At 49.2% G+C, this 15,239-nt stretch overlaps 1 protein-coding gene across 2 annotated transcripts in view; it reads right to left on the minus strand.

The window, feature by feature from the left end:
* Positions 1-15,239, minus strand: part of FAM193A (family with sequence similarity 193 member A) — a 137,263-nt gene that overhangs the window by 27,398 nt on the left and 94,626 nt on the right. For both annotated transcript variants that reach the window (XM_072947097.1, XM_031685356.2), the window contains 6 exons: positions 14,721-14,798; positions 13,256-13,368; positions 12,902-13,144; positions 10,683-10,836; positions 10,388-10,567; positions 5,404-5,655 (listed from right to left, as the gene is read on the minus strand). In XM_072947097.1, coding sequence (XP_072803198.1) covers positions 5,404-5,655; positions 10,388-10,567; positions 10,683-10,836; positions 12,902-13,144; positions 13,256-13,368; positions 14,721-14,798 — 1,020 coding nt within the window. The remainder of the gene's footprint in view (positions 1-5,403; positions 5,656-10,387; positions 10,568-10,682; positions 10,837-12,901; positions 13,145-13,255; positions 13,369-14,720; positions 14,799-15,239) is intronic.

A 15,239-nucleotide genomic window follows, 5' to 3' on the forward strand; every position in this document is an offset into this window, starting at 1 on the left:
AGTAAGGGGGGGGCACTTCACTCTATGTCCCAGATGAAGGCACCAAATGCCTTTGTAACAAAGTGCTGAGCTACAGAGAGCAAGCAAGGGAAACCTCTCCTGAAGAAGCAATAAGAAGACGGCACGAAGAACAGGGCCAAGCAGAAAAGAAGATGAAGGTGAACGTATGCATGTCCATGTATGACTGGCGCATTACACTGTGCACCAGAAACTGACACAGCGTTGTAAACTGACTACACTTCAATAAAAACAGATACACAAAAAAGCAATACTGCTCTTTTAGAAATACTTGTCTAAAAAGGATTTTCAATTTTTCATTAAAATATGTACATAATCAGAAACTGACAACTGAACAAAATGTTTACTTCACTCTATGAATGAAGGCAAAAGAACTATAAATTATTCACCATAATTTACCTCCTGCCTCTTCAATGAAGAATCTTGCCTCATTTTGTAAAAAAACAAAACAGAAAAACAAAAACCAAAAAAAAAAAACCCAGGAACAAGTGGAGGTGGGGAGGCGCGGCTGCGCTGAAGGCCTGCGCACCATCGGACAGCGACGGGGTCAAGTCTGCAGCCCCATGAGAGACCGGCGACCTGGAGGCTGTCGAGAGGAGCTGGAGGCCCGGGGTCAGAGCCCTGCTGGCATCTCTGCAGCAACAGAGGGAAGCCCTCTCTTGAGGAAGCAGCCCTACTCAGGGCCCCAGGGTTCTCGCAGAGCGAACTGACAACATGACCTCATAATGAAAACATTTAGATCCTCCAGGTTTCATTCAAACACAGAACAACTATGTGAAAAATGCTTAAAGAAAGGAAAGATGAAAGAAAAAGTGACCAAGGAACAAGAGAATATAAAAAGTTGCCAACACATATGAAAAATAAAGCTTAGAAATACGAATTACAGGTGGGATTAAAAATTCAAACTTAAGTGGCAGATCAGACACAGTTAAGAGAATCACTTAAATAGAAGACTGATCCAAAAAAGGTTCTCTGAATAGAATGTAAGACAAGGAGACAAGCTTCAAGTGAGAAGAGCAGAACGAAGAGGCCTAACCAGAAGTTCGGAGAGACAGCACAACAGGGAAGCAGGGATGTGAAAATAAGACGGCTGAGAACTATCAGACAGGGCATTTACAATCACTAAAATGCTACGGGTTCTAACGGAAGAAGTATCCAACATGCAGGAACAAATGAGTAACAGAAGCAGAGAGTGTAAGAAAGTATCAAAAAGAAACGCTAGAAATAAAAAACGCCGTAAGAGAAACGAAGAATCAGCAGACTGGACACAGCCAAGGAAGGAACCGGCGCAGTGAGCGTCGAGGCACGTCACGAAAAACTTTTCAAACCGAGATGCAGAGAGAAAAGAGAACTTAAACAAACAGAAACCAAAAATCACACCACCAACGACCAAAAAAAAAAAAAAAAAAATCCAAGAACTATGGTGCAATTTCAGGAGATGTTTACCTAGCGTAACAGGTTAGGACAGGAGAGAGAACAGGCAGCAGAAATATCTGAAGTAGTAACAGCCGAGAACTTTCCAAAACTAACGAGACACCAAAGTACAGATTCAGGAGGCCTGGAGAACACCAAACAGAACAGAGAGCCCCAAACCTACCCCAGGCATGCCACACTCCAGCTGCAGAAACCCAAAGACAAAAGAATCCTGGAAGCAGCCGAGGGCGGGAGGACGGGAGAGAAACCCCTGTGCCTACAGAGCAAGGAACACAGTTGGAGCACAGCTCATCTAAAACCATGCAAGCAAGAAAAGAGTGGAATTAACTATGCTTTAAGTGGGGAAAGAAAAAAACCCACCAACCTAGAATTCTGTATCCAGTGAAATCATCCTTCAAAAGTGAAGGAGAAGCAAAGACCTCCTCAGACAGACAAAGACTGAGGGAGCGCGCCTCCAGCAGGCCTGCCCTGCAAGAATCAACGGAGGACTTTCTCCAGGCAGAAGGAAAACGGCGTAGGTCAGACGCGTGGGTCCACATGAAGACAGGGAGAGCAACAGAGAAGGCACAAGCACAGATAAAAGGGAGTCTCCCCCTCTTCTTACCACTAACTGATCTAAACGCAACTGTTTAATGTAGTAGCAGCAACAATGTACCGGGTGACTAACACTCAGATAAATGAGAATCATGACGGCAGTGTCACGGGGGTGGGAGGGAGGGACTGGGGACGATCGGTTAAAAAGCACCTACACTGCACATGACGTCGAATGGCGGGTATCTGGAGGATTTAGGTCAGTTAAAATGTATATTCTAATACAACTGCTAAAATTAAACAAAAAAAGGTACAACTGATATGCTGAGGAAGGAGATAAAATGGGGTCAGAAGACGTTCAATTAAAAGCAGAGAAGGCAGAAAAATAAGCCTTTGGTAATGAATAGGAAACAGTTACAAACACTTTAAACGTCAACGGTCTAAACATACCAATGAAAATACAGAGATTATCACAGTATATTAAAAAGCAAGACCCATTCCACCTGTCTACAAGAAACCTACAAAATACAAAGCTCTCTTTAAGTTAAAAGTAAGAGAATGCAGAAGATACACCATGTAACACTAATCAAAAGCTGGAGCAGCCACACCAACTTCAGACAGATCCGACTTCAGAGCAAGGAAATTATCAAGGATAAGAGGGGCGTTGACAATGAAAGGGTCAATTCCCTAAGAACATGCAGCGATTCTCAACACGTAAGCATCTAGCAAAAAAGCATCAAACCACGTGGGGCAAAGGCTAATAGAACTTCAAGGAGAGATGTCGCAGTTGGTGTCGTCCACTTCCCTCTGTCAGGAATAAACAGGCCCGGCAGGCAGAGGTCAGCAGGGACACAACCGAACCCAGAGGCACCACCTACCAACTCACGTAACTGACAGCTACAGGCTACTTGACCCCAGACCAGCAGCCGCGCGGTCCTCTTAAGGAACACGGAACATTCACCAAGAGAGACCACATCTGGGGCCATAAAGCGCACGTTTACAAATTCAGAACAACAGAAATCATACAGTGTCTGCTCTCAGACCACAATGGAATTAAAGTAGAAATCAATAACAGAAAGATAGCCAGGGAATTCTCAAACATTTGGGAATTAAACTCCCTGTCATTTACAGTTTCTTCCTCTAGTATTTCATCACTATTACTTGCCTCCTGCAACTACTTCTAACTTTGAAATAACACACCTCAACGTATGAATGAAACACATCATCGGTATGAAGACCACTCTGAAAACAGAAACAGTCTTCAAGTTTTCCTAATTTCAAGAAAGTAAAATTCTCACAGTACTCATTCCAAGCATTTTAGGTACGACTATTTGCCCACGGTGCCAGAAGCATGAATGGAAAGAATCCCTACTGAAGCGACATAAAGTCTCGGAGGTGACAGCAGCCGCCATTTCACCAGAGCAGGAAATCCTAAGGGCCTGAGGACGCGGAGACAGAAGCAGGCGAGAAGCGCCGGGACAGGAGGGTGCGCGGCGCCGCAGCAGAAGGCGAGCGCGTGTCCTCCCAGCGCAGCTCGCGCCTCCGGGGAAGGAGCCCCTGCCGCCCCGGCGCGGCCGGCCGAGCACCCTGGTGCTTCGCTGCAGTCGCAGCCTCGTGTTCAACTCAGTCAGACTAACTCGGATGACACAGACATGCTCGGCAAAGCCCGGTAAGTGACGATGCAAGACTGCTAGAGAAACAAACATTTTTACACCAGGCACAAATAAAGTACTTTATCAAACATATCTCATTCTTCCAAATAAAAATGGCACCCAGCTAGTGTACATGAAGCACGTCAGTGAACAATCTTGACGTTTACGGTAAAGTGGTTGAAATACAGCTTAACAGCTTGTCCTCTGGATTTGCCTCTCCATCCATGAACCGTTCACATCTCCTTACTGGACCAGAGTTTAGCAGGTGTCACATAAACAGCCTTCACCCCAGGTGACGCCCTTCTCCTTTACCCCCACGGACCACTTACAACGTCCTGAGAGAAGGCCAAAAGTCACAGGAAAACATCAGCTGTCATGAGGGTGTCCCAAAGGCCTTTGGGAATAGTCAATTTCACTTCTTCACGTGAAGGTTTTTAGGAACTAATTCTTAAACAGCTTCTACCAGCTAGAAAGTGTAAGAGAACATCCTATACTCCTTTCTCCGGGTGGTTCCCCAGGGACTAGAAAATGGAGATCCACTTACGGAAGGACAGGCTGCTGACAGCTTCCCACCCTCGCACGCTCACCTGGAGGGAAAGAGGCTGCAGGCTGGGCAGACCATGAAGATGGCCTGGCCTTGAACACATACCTGGGTAATACTATTTAAAAATCATTCTGTTAGCAAAGGCACCATTAAGTGTTCAAACTGAACAATATTCTACCCAATAAAATTTAAGGATAAACTCGGGTGATTACCAAGCACTTATTATAAGAGAACATGACAAACTGACTATAGTCCATTCTAAGCCAGTGGCTGTTAACCCCGGGCCCATGCACCCACCCCAGCAAACACACGTCAGGCTCCACACACCCCACTTCACAGTGATGTGCAGGACGACAAAGCCCCTTCCAGGTCAGGTCCCCCCTTTCTCTCCTGGTCGAGAATCACTGCTTTAAATAATAAATCAGTAGAGTTTGGGAGGAAAGTCTATTTTTGATTGATTAGAACTAACCTTGAACCAAAATAACTGATAAAAAAAATTTAAAAAAAAGTTTATGATAAGGATCAATAAAATAAGTTCAAAATAGCTAGAGAGGCAAAGCGATCTACAGTACAAAGCATGAAACCAGCCTAACAATCTCACTGCCGCGTCTAAGACACTGCACGTAAGCCCGAGGTTCTCCGAACAGAAGCACATCCAAGTCAGGCTTTCCCAGCTCCTCACTGCTGTCCTGAACAGGCCCCTTCCAGACTGCCCCCCCGCGCCCTCTCACCCACCCACCTGCACGGCAGCACAATCTCCTACCGCCCCACGCACAGGGGTCGCACCCTCAAGAACGTGCCTTCTACATGCAAGCCCTCGTTTTCGTGTTTGGAGAACACAGTGATTTTGGACCTGGTACAGCCCAGCCAGTGTCACAGGACTCATGCTGTACTCAAATTATTCTACCCACCACATGAAGACAAAGAGCCAGGCCCAAAAGGCCACCGGCAAAGAACGAACAGCAGCCCGGGTGGTTAGAACGTGCCCTGAACCACTCTCCAGGTACCAGCTGACTCTGAAGGAATAAACCATGACTTGTACGATTGCTCTCGCACGTGTAAAGGCTCACAATTCCAAGAGTTCAAGAGATTATGGCAAAAGGGAACATCCACAGACCCTCCTGTCAGGAGCCGCCCATTTACAGACTCTTGTTTGTTTAAACATGGGCGCCCGGAGGAGCTTAGTGACGGGTGAGCTTTCGGGCCCCCTCTGCCCTGACTTACCTTACTGTGTGTGAAGGGGGGTGCCGTGTACAAGGTGGGGTGAATAAGAGGGCGTGGCAGGTGTGGGACGGCGTGCAAGGGCACGTGTCCGTGGATGTGCGGGTAAAGATGCAGAGCAGGGTGTGTGGGCTTCTCGGGGCTCAGGAACTGGTGGCCAGGAGGGAGGGCCCCCGCAGTCATGGCTGATGCCGTCAATCCAGACGCTTCTTGTTTACAAACGTGACATTCACAAGTGTTTGGAGCTGGTTCAGCCTAAAAGGAAAGGAAAAAAGTACTTAATAACTTAGTATTTAGTATTTAGGGAAAAAAGAATGGTATGGACTGAATTAGAGTCAGTCACACAGCAAATACAAAGACAGCAGGGCCCGTCCTGACACCCCAGGTTGAGCGGGCCCCTCCTTGCGAGGTAAACGAGGGCCCCCAGGAGTGGACTGAAGAGACCTGAAAAGAGAGGGGGTGCGCACCTCAGCCCCGCTGGGCATCGGCCGAGGCAGCAGCCACGCCCGCCTGCATCCGCGCCTGTCTGAGCAGGGGCAAGGGGACCGGCCAGATGGCAGAGTGGAGAGGGGGAGCTGGGACCAAGGACAACAAGACCACCGGTGCCACGCTCCGCTGGGCTCACACTGCTTAACGGATGGTTACATAGAGATTCTTCAAAATGCACCAGAGATGGGACTTCCGGCTAAGGTGGAATGAAGCAGTCGGTGACTCCTCTCCCTCAAAACAAGTGTAAAACTGAACACAACTGTCAAAGGCAATCGTTTTGAGGCTCTGGAAATCAACCAAAGGAAAAAAACAAATTGAGAAGCGTTTATTCATGCAAATCTGTTAGAACTTTAGGTAAGAACAGAAGGAGTCTAGCCTTCTGGCCTGGGGCTCTTCCTTTTCCCAACTTCCCACACCCCTTAAAAAACTAAACTCAAAAACACAATTAAAGAATCAATAACAGAATTAAAGGAGACACTAAAAATTTTGTTTGATACAAAAAAGGAAGTAAAGGAGGGATAGAGGAGCAAAAAACATGGGACATACAGAAATACCCAGCAAAAAGGAAGATGTAAGTATCACCAATCATTACACTAAATGTAAATGAAGGATTGCAAACAACAGGCAGAGACTGATGGCAGGATAACGACGGAAGACCCAACTAAAAGATGGGAAGGCAAATTTTAGATTCAAAGACAGACAGAGGCTGAAATTAACAGGATGAAAAAACATACAACATGCATTCAATAACCCTAAGACAGCTGGAGTGACTATGCTAGTGTTAGACAAAAGTCTTTAAGAAATATTAGAAAAGAAGTATTTCCTAATGACAAGAGGGCCACTAAATTAGGGAGACAATACATGGAGACACATTCAACAACACTGTCCCAAAATGTATGAATCAAAAACCGGCAGCTCTGAAAGAGGAATAATCCATCAGTGTCTCCCTGAGTAATCTGTAGAACTAAACGGAAAAATCAGTAAGGATGTAGGGACTTGAATAATGTGGACAATCACTGTGCCAAACTTTCATCTACAGGACACTCCGCCCAAGTAGGGCAGAACGCAAATTATTTTCATGTTCAAGTGCACGTGGAACACAATCTAGGATAGACCATATATGTTAGGCCATAAAACAAGTCTTTAGATTTAGATTCAACAAGCTAGAAAAAGAATAATAAACCCAACCCAAAGAACACAGAAAGAAATAATGGCGATCAGAAGAGTAAAGAGGAGAACAGAAAATTAACAAAACCAAAAACTGGTTATTTACAGAAGTTGATAAACCTACAGCCAGACTGACTGAAGGGGTTAAAAAAAGTAAACGAAGTTACCAAAACCAGGAATTAACATCACTACACTACAGACTCCACAGAATTAAAAGAGAATCTAATGCAACCTCATTCCATCAAACCAGACAACTTCGATGAGGAAGGTAAATTTCTAACAAGATGAAGTATTAACCAACCCAAGAAGAAACAGAAAATCCAAATGGACCTGGAACGAGTCAGCGAAACTCACATGAGTTACTGCAAATTCTCCCACAAAAGAGACCAGGCCCTTGGAATTTCCCTGGTGGCCTCTGTCAGATATTTAAGAAATCTCAACCTCAAGACAAATTCCTTCAGAAAACACAAGCAGAACAAACACCTCCCAACTCATTCTACGAGGCCAGTATTTCCCTGATACTAGAGCCAGACGAAGACCCCATAAGGACAGACTACAGGCAAGTATCCTTCATCAACACAGATGCAAAAATCTTCACAAACCAACCAACCGACATTCGAAAAAGAAAAAGAAAAAAAAAAGGATTATATGCCCTGACCAAGTGGGAGTTACCCTAGGAACACAAGGTTGGTTTAATACCAAAAAGGTCCCTTGATGAGATATACTAGAGAAACAGAATGAGGACGAAAACCACAGGGAGTTCTCGACAGATGCAGAACAGGGACCTGAAAACCCGAATTCTTGATAAACCCTCAGGAATCTGGGCGCAGAACAGAACTAGTCACTTGACAAGGACACACATGCAGCCCAGCCCAGCATCTGCTCACTGTCAGAGACTGAGTGCTTACCCCAAGACTGGGAATAAGCAAAGACGTCTGCTCGCACCACTTCTATTCAATACTGCGCCGAAGGCTCTAGCTAGCTCAGCAAGGCAGGAGTGAGAGACCAAAAGCGCCCAGGTAGGAAAGCAAGAAGGGGACTGTTTATTCACAGACAAAACGACCCGGCAAAATCTGGAGGAAGGGAACAAACACAAAACATCTCAACCCCTCAAAAGCAACAAGTTTATTAGCAAAGCTGGAGAATTTAAGATCAATTTATAAGAATCCACTGTATTTCTGTATATTACCAAGAATCGATTGAAAATTGAAATTAGAAAATACCATTCACTACAGAATCAAAAAACACCTAATATTTAAGAATGAATTTAAGAACTATGCTCAAGAACCACAGACAAGAAGATCTTCACAACTGCTGAAAGAAATTGAAGGTAATTTAAATAAATGGAAAGAAACAGCACAGACTGTTCCACCGGCTGACAGATTCAACTTTCTCAAGATTATATTTTCCCCAAATTGATCCTCATCATCCCACAAATAAAAGATTAGGCCCAGAGGATTTTGGTGGTGAATTCTACCAAATATTCAAGAATTCAGTGCAATCTCTACCAAAACCCAAGCAGGCCTCTTTGTAGGAGGTAGTAAGTTAATCCTAAAACATACAAGGAAATGCAAAGGAACAGCCTAAAAATTCTGAAGATGGCCCACCCAGCTGGAGGGCAGATGCCACCTGATTTCCAAACTTATTATAAAGGAGCAGTCAAGTATAGTATGGGTTTATATTCTGAGGATATAGAGATCAAATGAACAGAATACACCATGTAGGTATTAACTCTTCCATTTATAGTCAATTACTTTTCAACCAATGACCAATGCAGTTCAACAGGGCAAAGGATGGTCTTTTCAGCAAACGGTACTGGGACAACTGGATATCCAAACATGCAAAGAGATGGATTTGGACCCTACGCTCAGACCATAAGCAAAACCAGCTCAAACGAATCACAGACCTAAGTAAAAGCTAAAATGCTGTATCTTCTAGAAGAAAACAGGTCTGCAATAAGCAAAAATTTCTTGGGTATGACATCAAAAGCATGATCCATAAAAGAAAAAACTGATAAGCTGGAGTGCATCAGAGCTAAGAACTTCTGCTTTTCAAGTACCACAAAAAAAGAACAGACGTGCCACCAGACCAAGAGAAAGCACTCGCAGATCGCACAGTTGATAAAGGGCTTGTGCCAGCACACACAGAACTCTCGTAACTCCAGCACAAGGCAGGAAAGGAACCGATCGCAAGGAGCCCTCGGCAGACGACAGAACGCTCAGCTCTGCCCAGAAAAATGCAACCTGAAACCCCACAGGGTTATCGTTTTTTACCTTCCAGACAGGCAAGAGTCCAAAACTACGATGTCACTCTCTTCCGGGGGTGGGGGCGGCCACCACGCGCTAGCCCAGTAGAGCCACTGCTGTGACCAATCCTAGGGGCAGAACTGCCCGTGTATAAAATGTCAGACGTCCACAGCTACTCACTGGAGCGTTTACGGTGGGAAAACAAAGGGAAGCAGGGGGACTAGAGAGAAAAACGAAATGGAACAACGTACGTCCACAGACAGAGTACAGGGAGGCCAGCAGAGGGGCGTGAAGAAGTGCACCCCGCAGACAGCCGGTCAGGAGGCGCTGCCGGGTGAGGGGCAGAACGGACTGTGCTCCGGTGCAGGCCTTTTCGGAAGGAAGCGGAGGAATGCTGGCGTTTGCACAAACACCGGAAGGACACGCAGTACATCACTAAGGCCAGTTTGGGTCTCCACCGGGACTGGGGTGGGAAGGTGCTGGGCCGGGAGATGAGGAAGGAGGTGGAGCCAGACCTCTCAATGGAGCATCTTCCGGCACCCCCGACTGGAGACTTCACTACCTAGCAAAGTGCTGCAAATGGCCATGACCTTCCTTTGTGTTTCCTTTCAATTGAAAACTGCTTGAGCATCTGTTATAAAACTGAGTCTCAAAGGAAAAATAATAGTCTGATAAGGTACCCTCACCTCTAGTTAACAGAAAAACAAATCTCTACCAGGAAAAAAGCTCCCTTTCCACACCAATGTTTTCTGAAGCCTTAACACTCCACAATTTTATTTCATTTAAAAGCCCTCCCCTTGCTTCTACAGACAAAGACTCCCCAACACCTAAATCCCTGGAGCTACTCGGGGTGCGGCAGATCAAGACAACGCTGGCTGCAGATTCATGCAAGACACACACGACTAACAGGAGGGTACGAGTCACACTGATTTAGCTCCTAAGTGCACCTTGATCCTCTCCAGTCCTCATCTTCAGAAGTTACTTGAAATGACTAATTTTGTATTCAGTAATGGTCATGTTGAGAGAAACTAGACACAGAGAAAGAGACCCTTGGCAAAACGGAGTTCAGAGAAATAAGACCATACCTGCTGGGCAGGGTAAGATGGGGGTGGACTGTCCACTTTACTTTCCTCTTTCCCGGGGCTCCCGTTTCCTGGGGCCGTGTCCTCCTTCGGGGCTCCTGGTGGCTCCCCACTGCTCTCGCCGGCCGCCTCTTCATCGTCAGCTTCTGAAGAGCTACTGCTGGTACTGCTTACCTGAGGGGACTTTAAAGACACCCTTTGTCATTTACACTTTTCAGAGCAGAAGGATACAGAAAACTGAAACCCCAGACCACCATTTTATGCCACTATCGCCACTCTGAAGAGGCCACGCCCGTACCTCCTCTTTCAGCGCCAGGTTTTCCCCGCCACCGTTCAGTTCGCTGTGGATTCCATTCATGTTGGCCACCACCTCCGTGTCGTCATAGTTACTCAACGGATAGATGTCAGCAAACTTAGCGGACAACGGGGCGACATCTTCATCGTCACTACAACTGAGACAGCAGAGACAGTCCCTGTGAGGCCGCTCACCCGTGGGGACAGCTAGTGAACTCCCTCAGCTGACGCTGCTCTCAAAGGAGAATTACACAGAGAAGGACGCATGGTCTTAACACCTCTTATAACCTGAACACGAGTGAAAAATGCCCGCAAGATCACCACTTGTGCTGTTTGGAAGAATGGAAAAAGAAACTCCAAAAGTAGAAATATTAAGGAAATGACAAAATTTAATCAGATTGATTGATATTACACTTCCATTCAACTTGAAGTGCTTGGTGTACAGCTGTTCTCTCTGCCATTTCTAAAAAGACACAATCTTTGATTAAAACGAAAGGGGTGTGGAGAACAACCTTAGGTCTTCAGCGTGTTTGTAACCACCACAACTTCAGCCACAGCCAGCTGAGCAAAGCACTAAAGGCACTTAGTGACGAAACACAAGACGCTTTTGAGCTTTTAGTGTCAAGTCGGTCATGACCTTAACGAGGCACCAGCTTTAGCAAAGCATGTAAGTGGTGGGCAAACGGAACACACACCAACGGGAAGCAGAAAGACTGCCCTGCCATGGCCCAGGGAAGCCATGTACAGTGTATGGATTTCTGGCACATGGGACGAGCTGGCACAGGTTCCTGGCTTAGCGCACACAGTTCAAAGCACAAACGGACGCCCCACGCTCTGCATAAACATGCCTCCAAGTCTGCCTGGAGCCTTGACAAATGGCCCCCTAGAAGGAGAATCTTAACATTTGGAGCTCTTTCGGCTTTACGGGAGAGGGTCGCAAATCTCCAAACTCAGATGTCTTCTCCGTTTCTAGGAAAGCAAGTCTACATGCTACGAAGCATGTAGGAAGCAGGAGGGCGCTCGCCAGGCCGGGGCTGCTTGGGCCTCCTGTGGTGTCACCATCACCATGATTCAGAGGAGGAAACCGAGGTGCAGGAAGGATGTAACTAGGCCACGTGCCTGATGTGAAGGCAGGCCTCAACATCCCAGAGCCCACAAGATCCACGGCCCATCGCCCACGACTGCCTGACTCTACTTAACCAAGTCGGCACCGAGAGAGAGAGAACGCAGACCGGAGGCCGCCTGGGAGGTCCTCAGGTCACGGCAGTTCATACCCAGAAAACACAGACCGCGAGGTGCCAAGGCCTAGCGTAAGCTTCCATTTGACTACATCTGCTCGGTGTTAATACACTCCTGTGAAAAGCACCAGCGGCAGCTGTGAAGCTCTCAACACCCCTGCACAGGCTCCTGAGAGCCCTGAGAGCAGTCTACGCTCAATGCAAAGAGCTGTGGGGTCAGACTAACCCCTGGAACTACTCTGAGTGTGAGACCCAATCGACACTGAGAACTAAAAGACTCGAAAGGAAAGCGTCAGAGCCACCACGTGAAACGGATGGAAGCGGCCGGCACCTGAGAACCGTGGAGCAGCCCAAGGTCGGGGAACAGCAGGTGGGCCAGTCGCATCCACAGGGCCCTACGACGTGCAGGCCGAAAACTCAGGTTTCCCTACACAAGACGTTCCTCGGCGTGCAGCCACCCCGAAGGCAGGGCTGAGACCCTCAACAAACCACAGGGTCACAAAGACACGGACACGCCACACAGCGTGAATGCGTGGCAGCTGCACGGCCACCTCGCACACACGGTGTCCTGCTGGGGATGTGGGACGTGGAAAACAGGACCTGTCCATCGCTTGCTACAGTGACCACCTGAGGGCTTAGCAAGACGCGGAGCAGGTGTGCATGTGGGAGGGACGATGAAGTGGGATGAGCTCGGGCCGACTGCCTGCAGCTACGAGGACGAGGGAGGCGGGACGAGGAGACACTGCTCTGAACACCACCTTCCCGGCTGGCATTTGTTAATTCACCTTCTTTTTGGCAGGTAATGAAACAGCATCAAGTTTGGGTTTCCTGACTTCATGTTTTAAAAGTTGCTTAAAAAAACAAGGGCCCTTTTTCTTGAGAAGCACTACAGTGGTAATGCGCGTGTCCACAGACACCCCCGTCGAGGTGTCTCATCAGTGGGTTCCGTGAATTTCTGAAACCTGAGCACAAAGTCGGGACTTACAAAGTCGGTGCCGAGCCGTTGTCTGTGAGGATAAGTCTGGGGTGCTGCTGGGCTGCAAGCGGAGAGCTGGAGCCTGACCCTGAGCTTGCCGACGACGCGCTCGGCGGGCGCATCTCAGAGAGACGGTCGGGGGCAGAGTCCACCTGGAGTGGCAGCTGGTGAATGTGGATGTCGCCAGGGACGGGGGGATCCACGATGCCACAAGTGAGGATGTGTGACAGGCTGCAGTCATCACAAGCACACCTGATCAGGAATTGAGGACAGTTACCGAGACAGCCAACAGGGAGGGTCCGCGCCGGGCCTCCGCTGGCCAGGAAGGCCCCGCAGGCCCACTGCGCGCACACCCAGGCTCACCTCCTCCTGTAGCTGCAGTTGGGGCAGTCGGGCATGCTCAGCCGCGACGACAGCACGTGCCTCACAGTGTCCGTGAAGCTGTTCTCACCAGGGGCGGCTTTTTTGTTTGCTAACTGGAGGAGATCGGGAAACAACAGGTTAACCTTGCGGGACCCATCCTCCATGACGAGGTTCTTAGATCTCGGCAGCTGTGGCAGTGTGTTGTGCTCACTCAGCTTCCTGAAGTGGGACAGGGCCAGGACAAGAGGGCAGCAGCCGTGGGGCTGAGAAGGGTCCTGACACAGGCCAGGGACCGGTGACCCCTAACAGCTTCCTCACCAGCTAATGCACTGACGCCCCTTGCAGCAGACGCCCAGCCTTCACCCTGAACCTGCTGCACACCTGGTACTCGCTAGGTCCCAGGAGCACACAGGCAATCACTGCCCTTGAGGACATGAGATTCTGGAAGAGGAGGCAGGTAGAAAACCAAGGTTGAGGGGAAAGGAGGCATGGGGGGCACCCTGGCAGAGATCAGCTCTGGGTGCTGGAGAGGCAAGAAAGCAGCTCGGCGTGCCAGGCCTCAGCAAGGCCCAGGGGGCTGGTACTCTGTCAGAGGCAAGGAGCACGTCCAGGCCAGCGAACAGCATGGGCTGGGCATCCCCTTAAAAGACCCTCGGTGGCCTGTCCACCCGGGACTAAGCAGGAGTGGGTCTGGGGAAGGAGCAGCCCGGGCTGGGCACACAGAGCCGCAGCGTCCAGCGCCCACCAGGCCAATGGTGTGGACAGGGCACACGGAAGTCTGGACGGTCAGCACACGACGCAGCACAGGTGGAAAGGAATGCGGTGCAAGGGAGGCCAGTGGAGGGGATGGAGGGCTGGGAAAGGGAGCCCCAAGGAAGCGGCACCTCAACTTCCAATGGAGCAGGCGAGCCTCTGGACCAGCTCTGGCAGTGGGTCGGTGCTGGCTGGGAGAGCCATGTCTCAGGACAGAGGCACTGACATCTTGGGAAGGCCGAGGGAGCGGAGCCGGCAAGGGGACCAATCAGGAGAGAAGCCGGCTCATGCCCAGGAATCCAGGGAAGCGAGTTCCCCAAGGAGGTCAGGTGCCCTGAGGCCAGCACACAAGGCAGAGGGGAACGGGGCTGCTGGAGGAAGGGCGAGCAGGGCCCCCAGCACAGAGGGGCGGGCCCAGTCCAGCCCTGTGACTTCACTGCGTGTCACCCCACGAGGGTGACCTGCAGACGACACCACCCGCCTGGAAGGAGACTGTGGGGACTTGGGGGTGGCTGTGGGCTGAGTGGGTCACTCCATAAACAGGGGTGCACCTTAAGGAATACGGAAGACAAGGAAGGCGACAGGAAACAAGTTTAGAAACACTGTCTTACAGGCAGAAGTGCGATGCGGTGTTGAAATGCTGGTCTCTAATCCAGAGCCACTCACTCCTCTGTGACCTGCCTCCACCCCTCCGAACGCCCCCCAGCCTTACCTGATCTTCCACGAATCGCCTCTGTTTAAAAAGCTCCCAGTCTTCCGTTAGCACGCGCTGTTTGGTTTTCAGTGTCATCTAATTAACAGGGGACGTAAAAAACAAAAACCCTTAGTACCAGCAAGAGCCACCCGGGACATTTTCAAGACATTTAAAAATGACACACAAGCAGCATCTGCAGACAGGAGAAGCTGCGGCGCCGGGCACGCTCACCACGGCCGTCTCGGCAGCGTGCCTGCCTCGCTCAGAGCCATCGCAGACACGTGTCTTCCTCAGGTGAGAGCGCCGAGACCGGCTCGCGCTGAACAGACAAACTGACGTGTCAGAGACGGGCCTGTCACCGCGGCGAGTGGAGCGGACGGGCCTGCACGACAAGGGCTCGGGCAGGAGGTAGACCAGTTCCCCCTTCACAGAAGCCCTGAGAGGGGGCAACCCCAGAGACAGGGCGCAAGAAGCTCCAGAGCTCAACGGTGTGACAACAACATGAGCGGACTCAGCACAGCTGAGCTGCAAGCTTAG

This window comes from Vicugna pacos, chromosome 2, assembly GCF_048564905.1.
Source record: "Vicugna pacos chromosome 2, VicPac4, whole genome shotgun sequence".
NCBI classification, from domain to species: Eukaryota; Metazoa; Chordata; class Mammalia; order Artiodactyla; family Camelidae; genus Vicugna; species Vicugna pacos.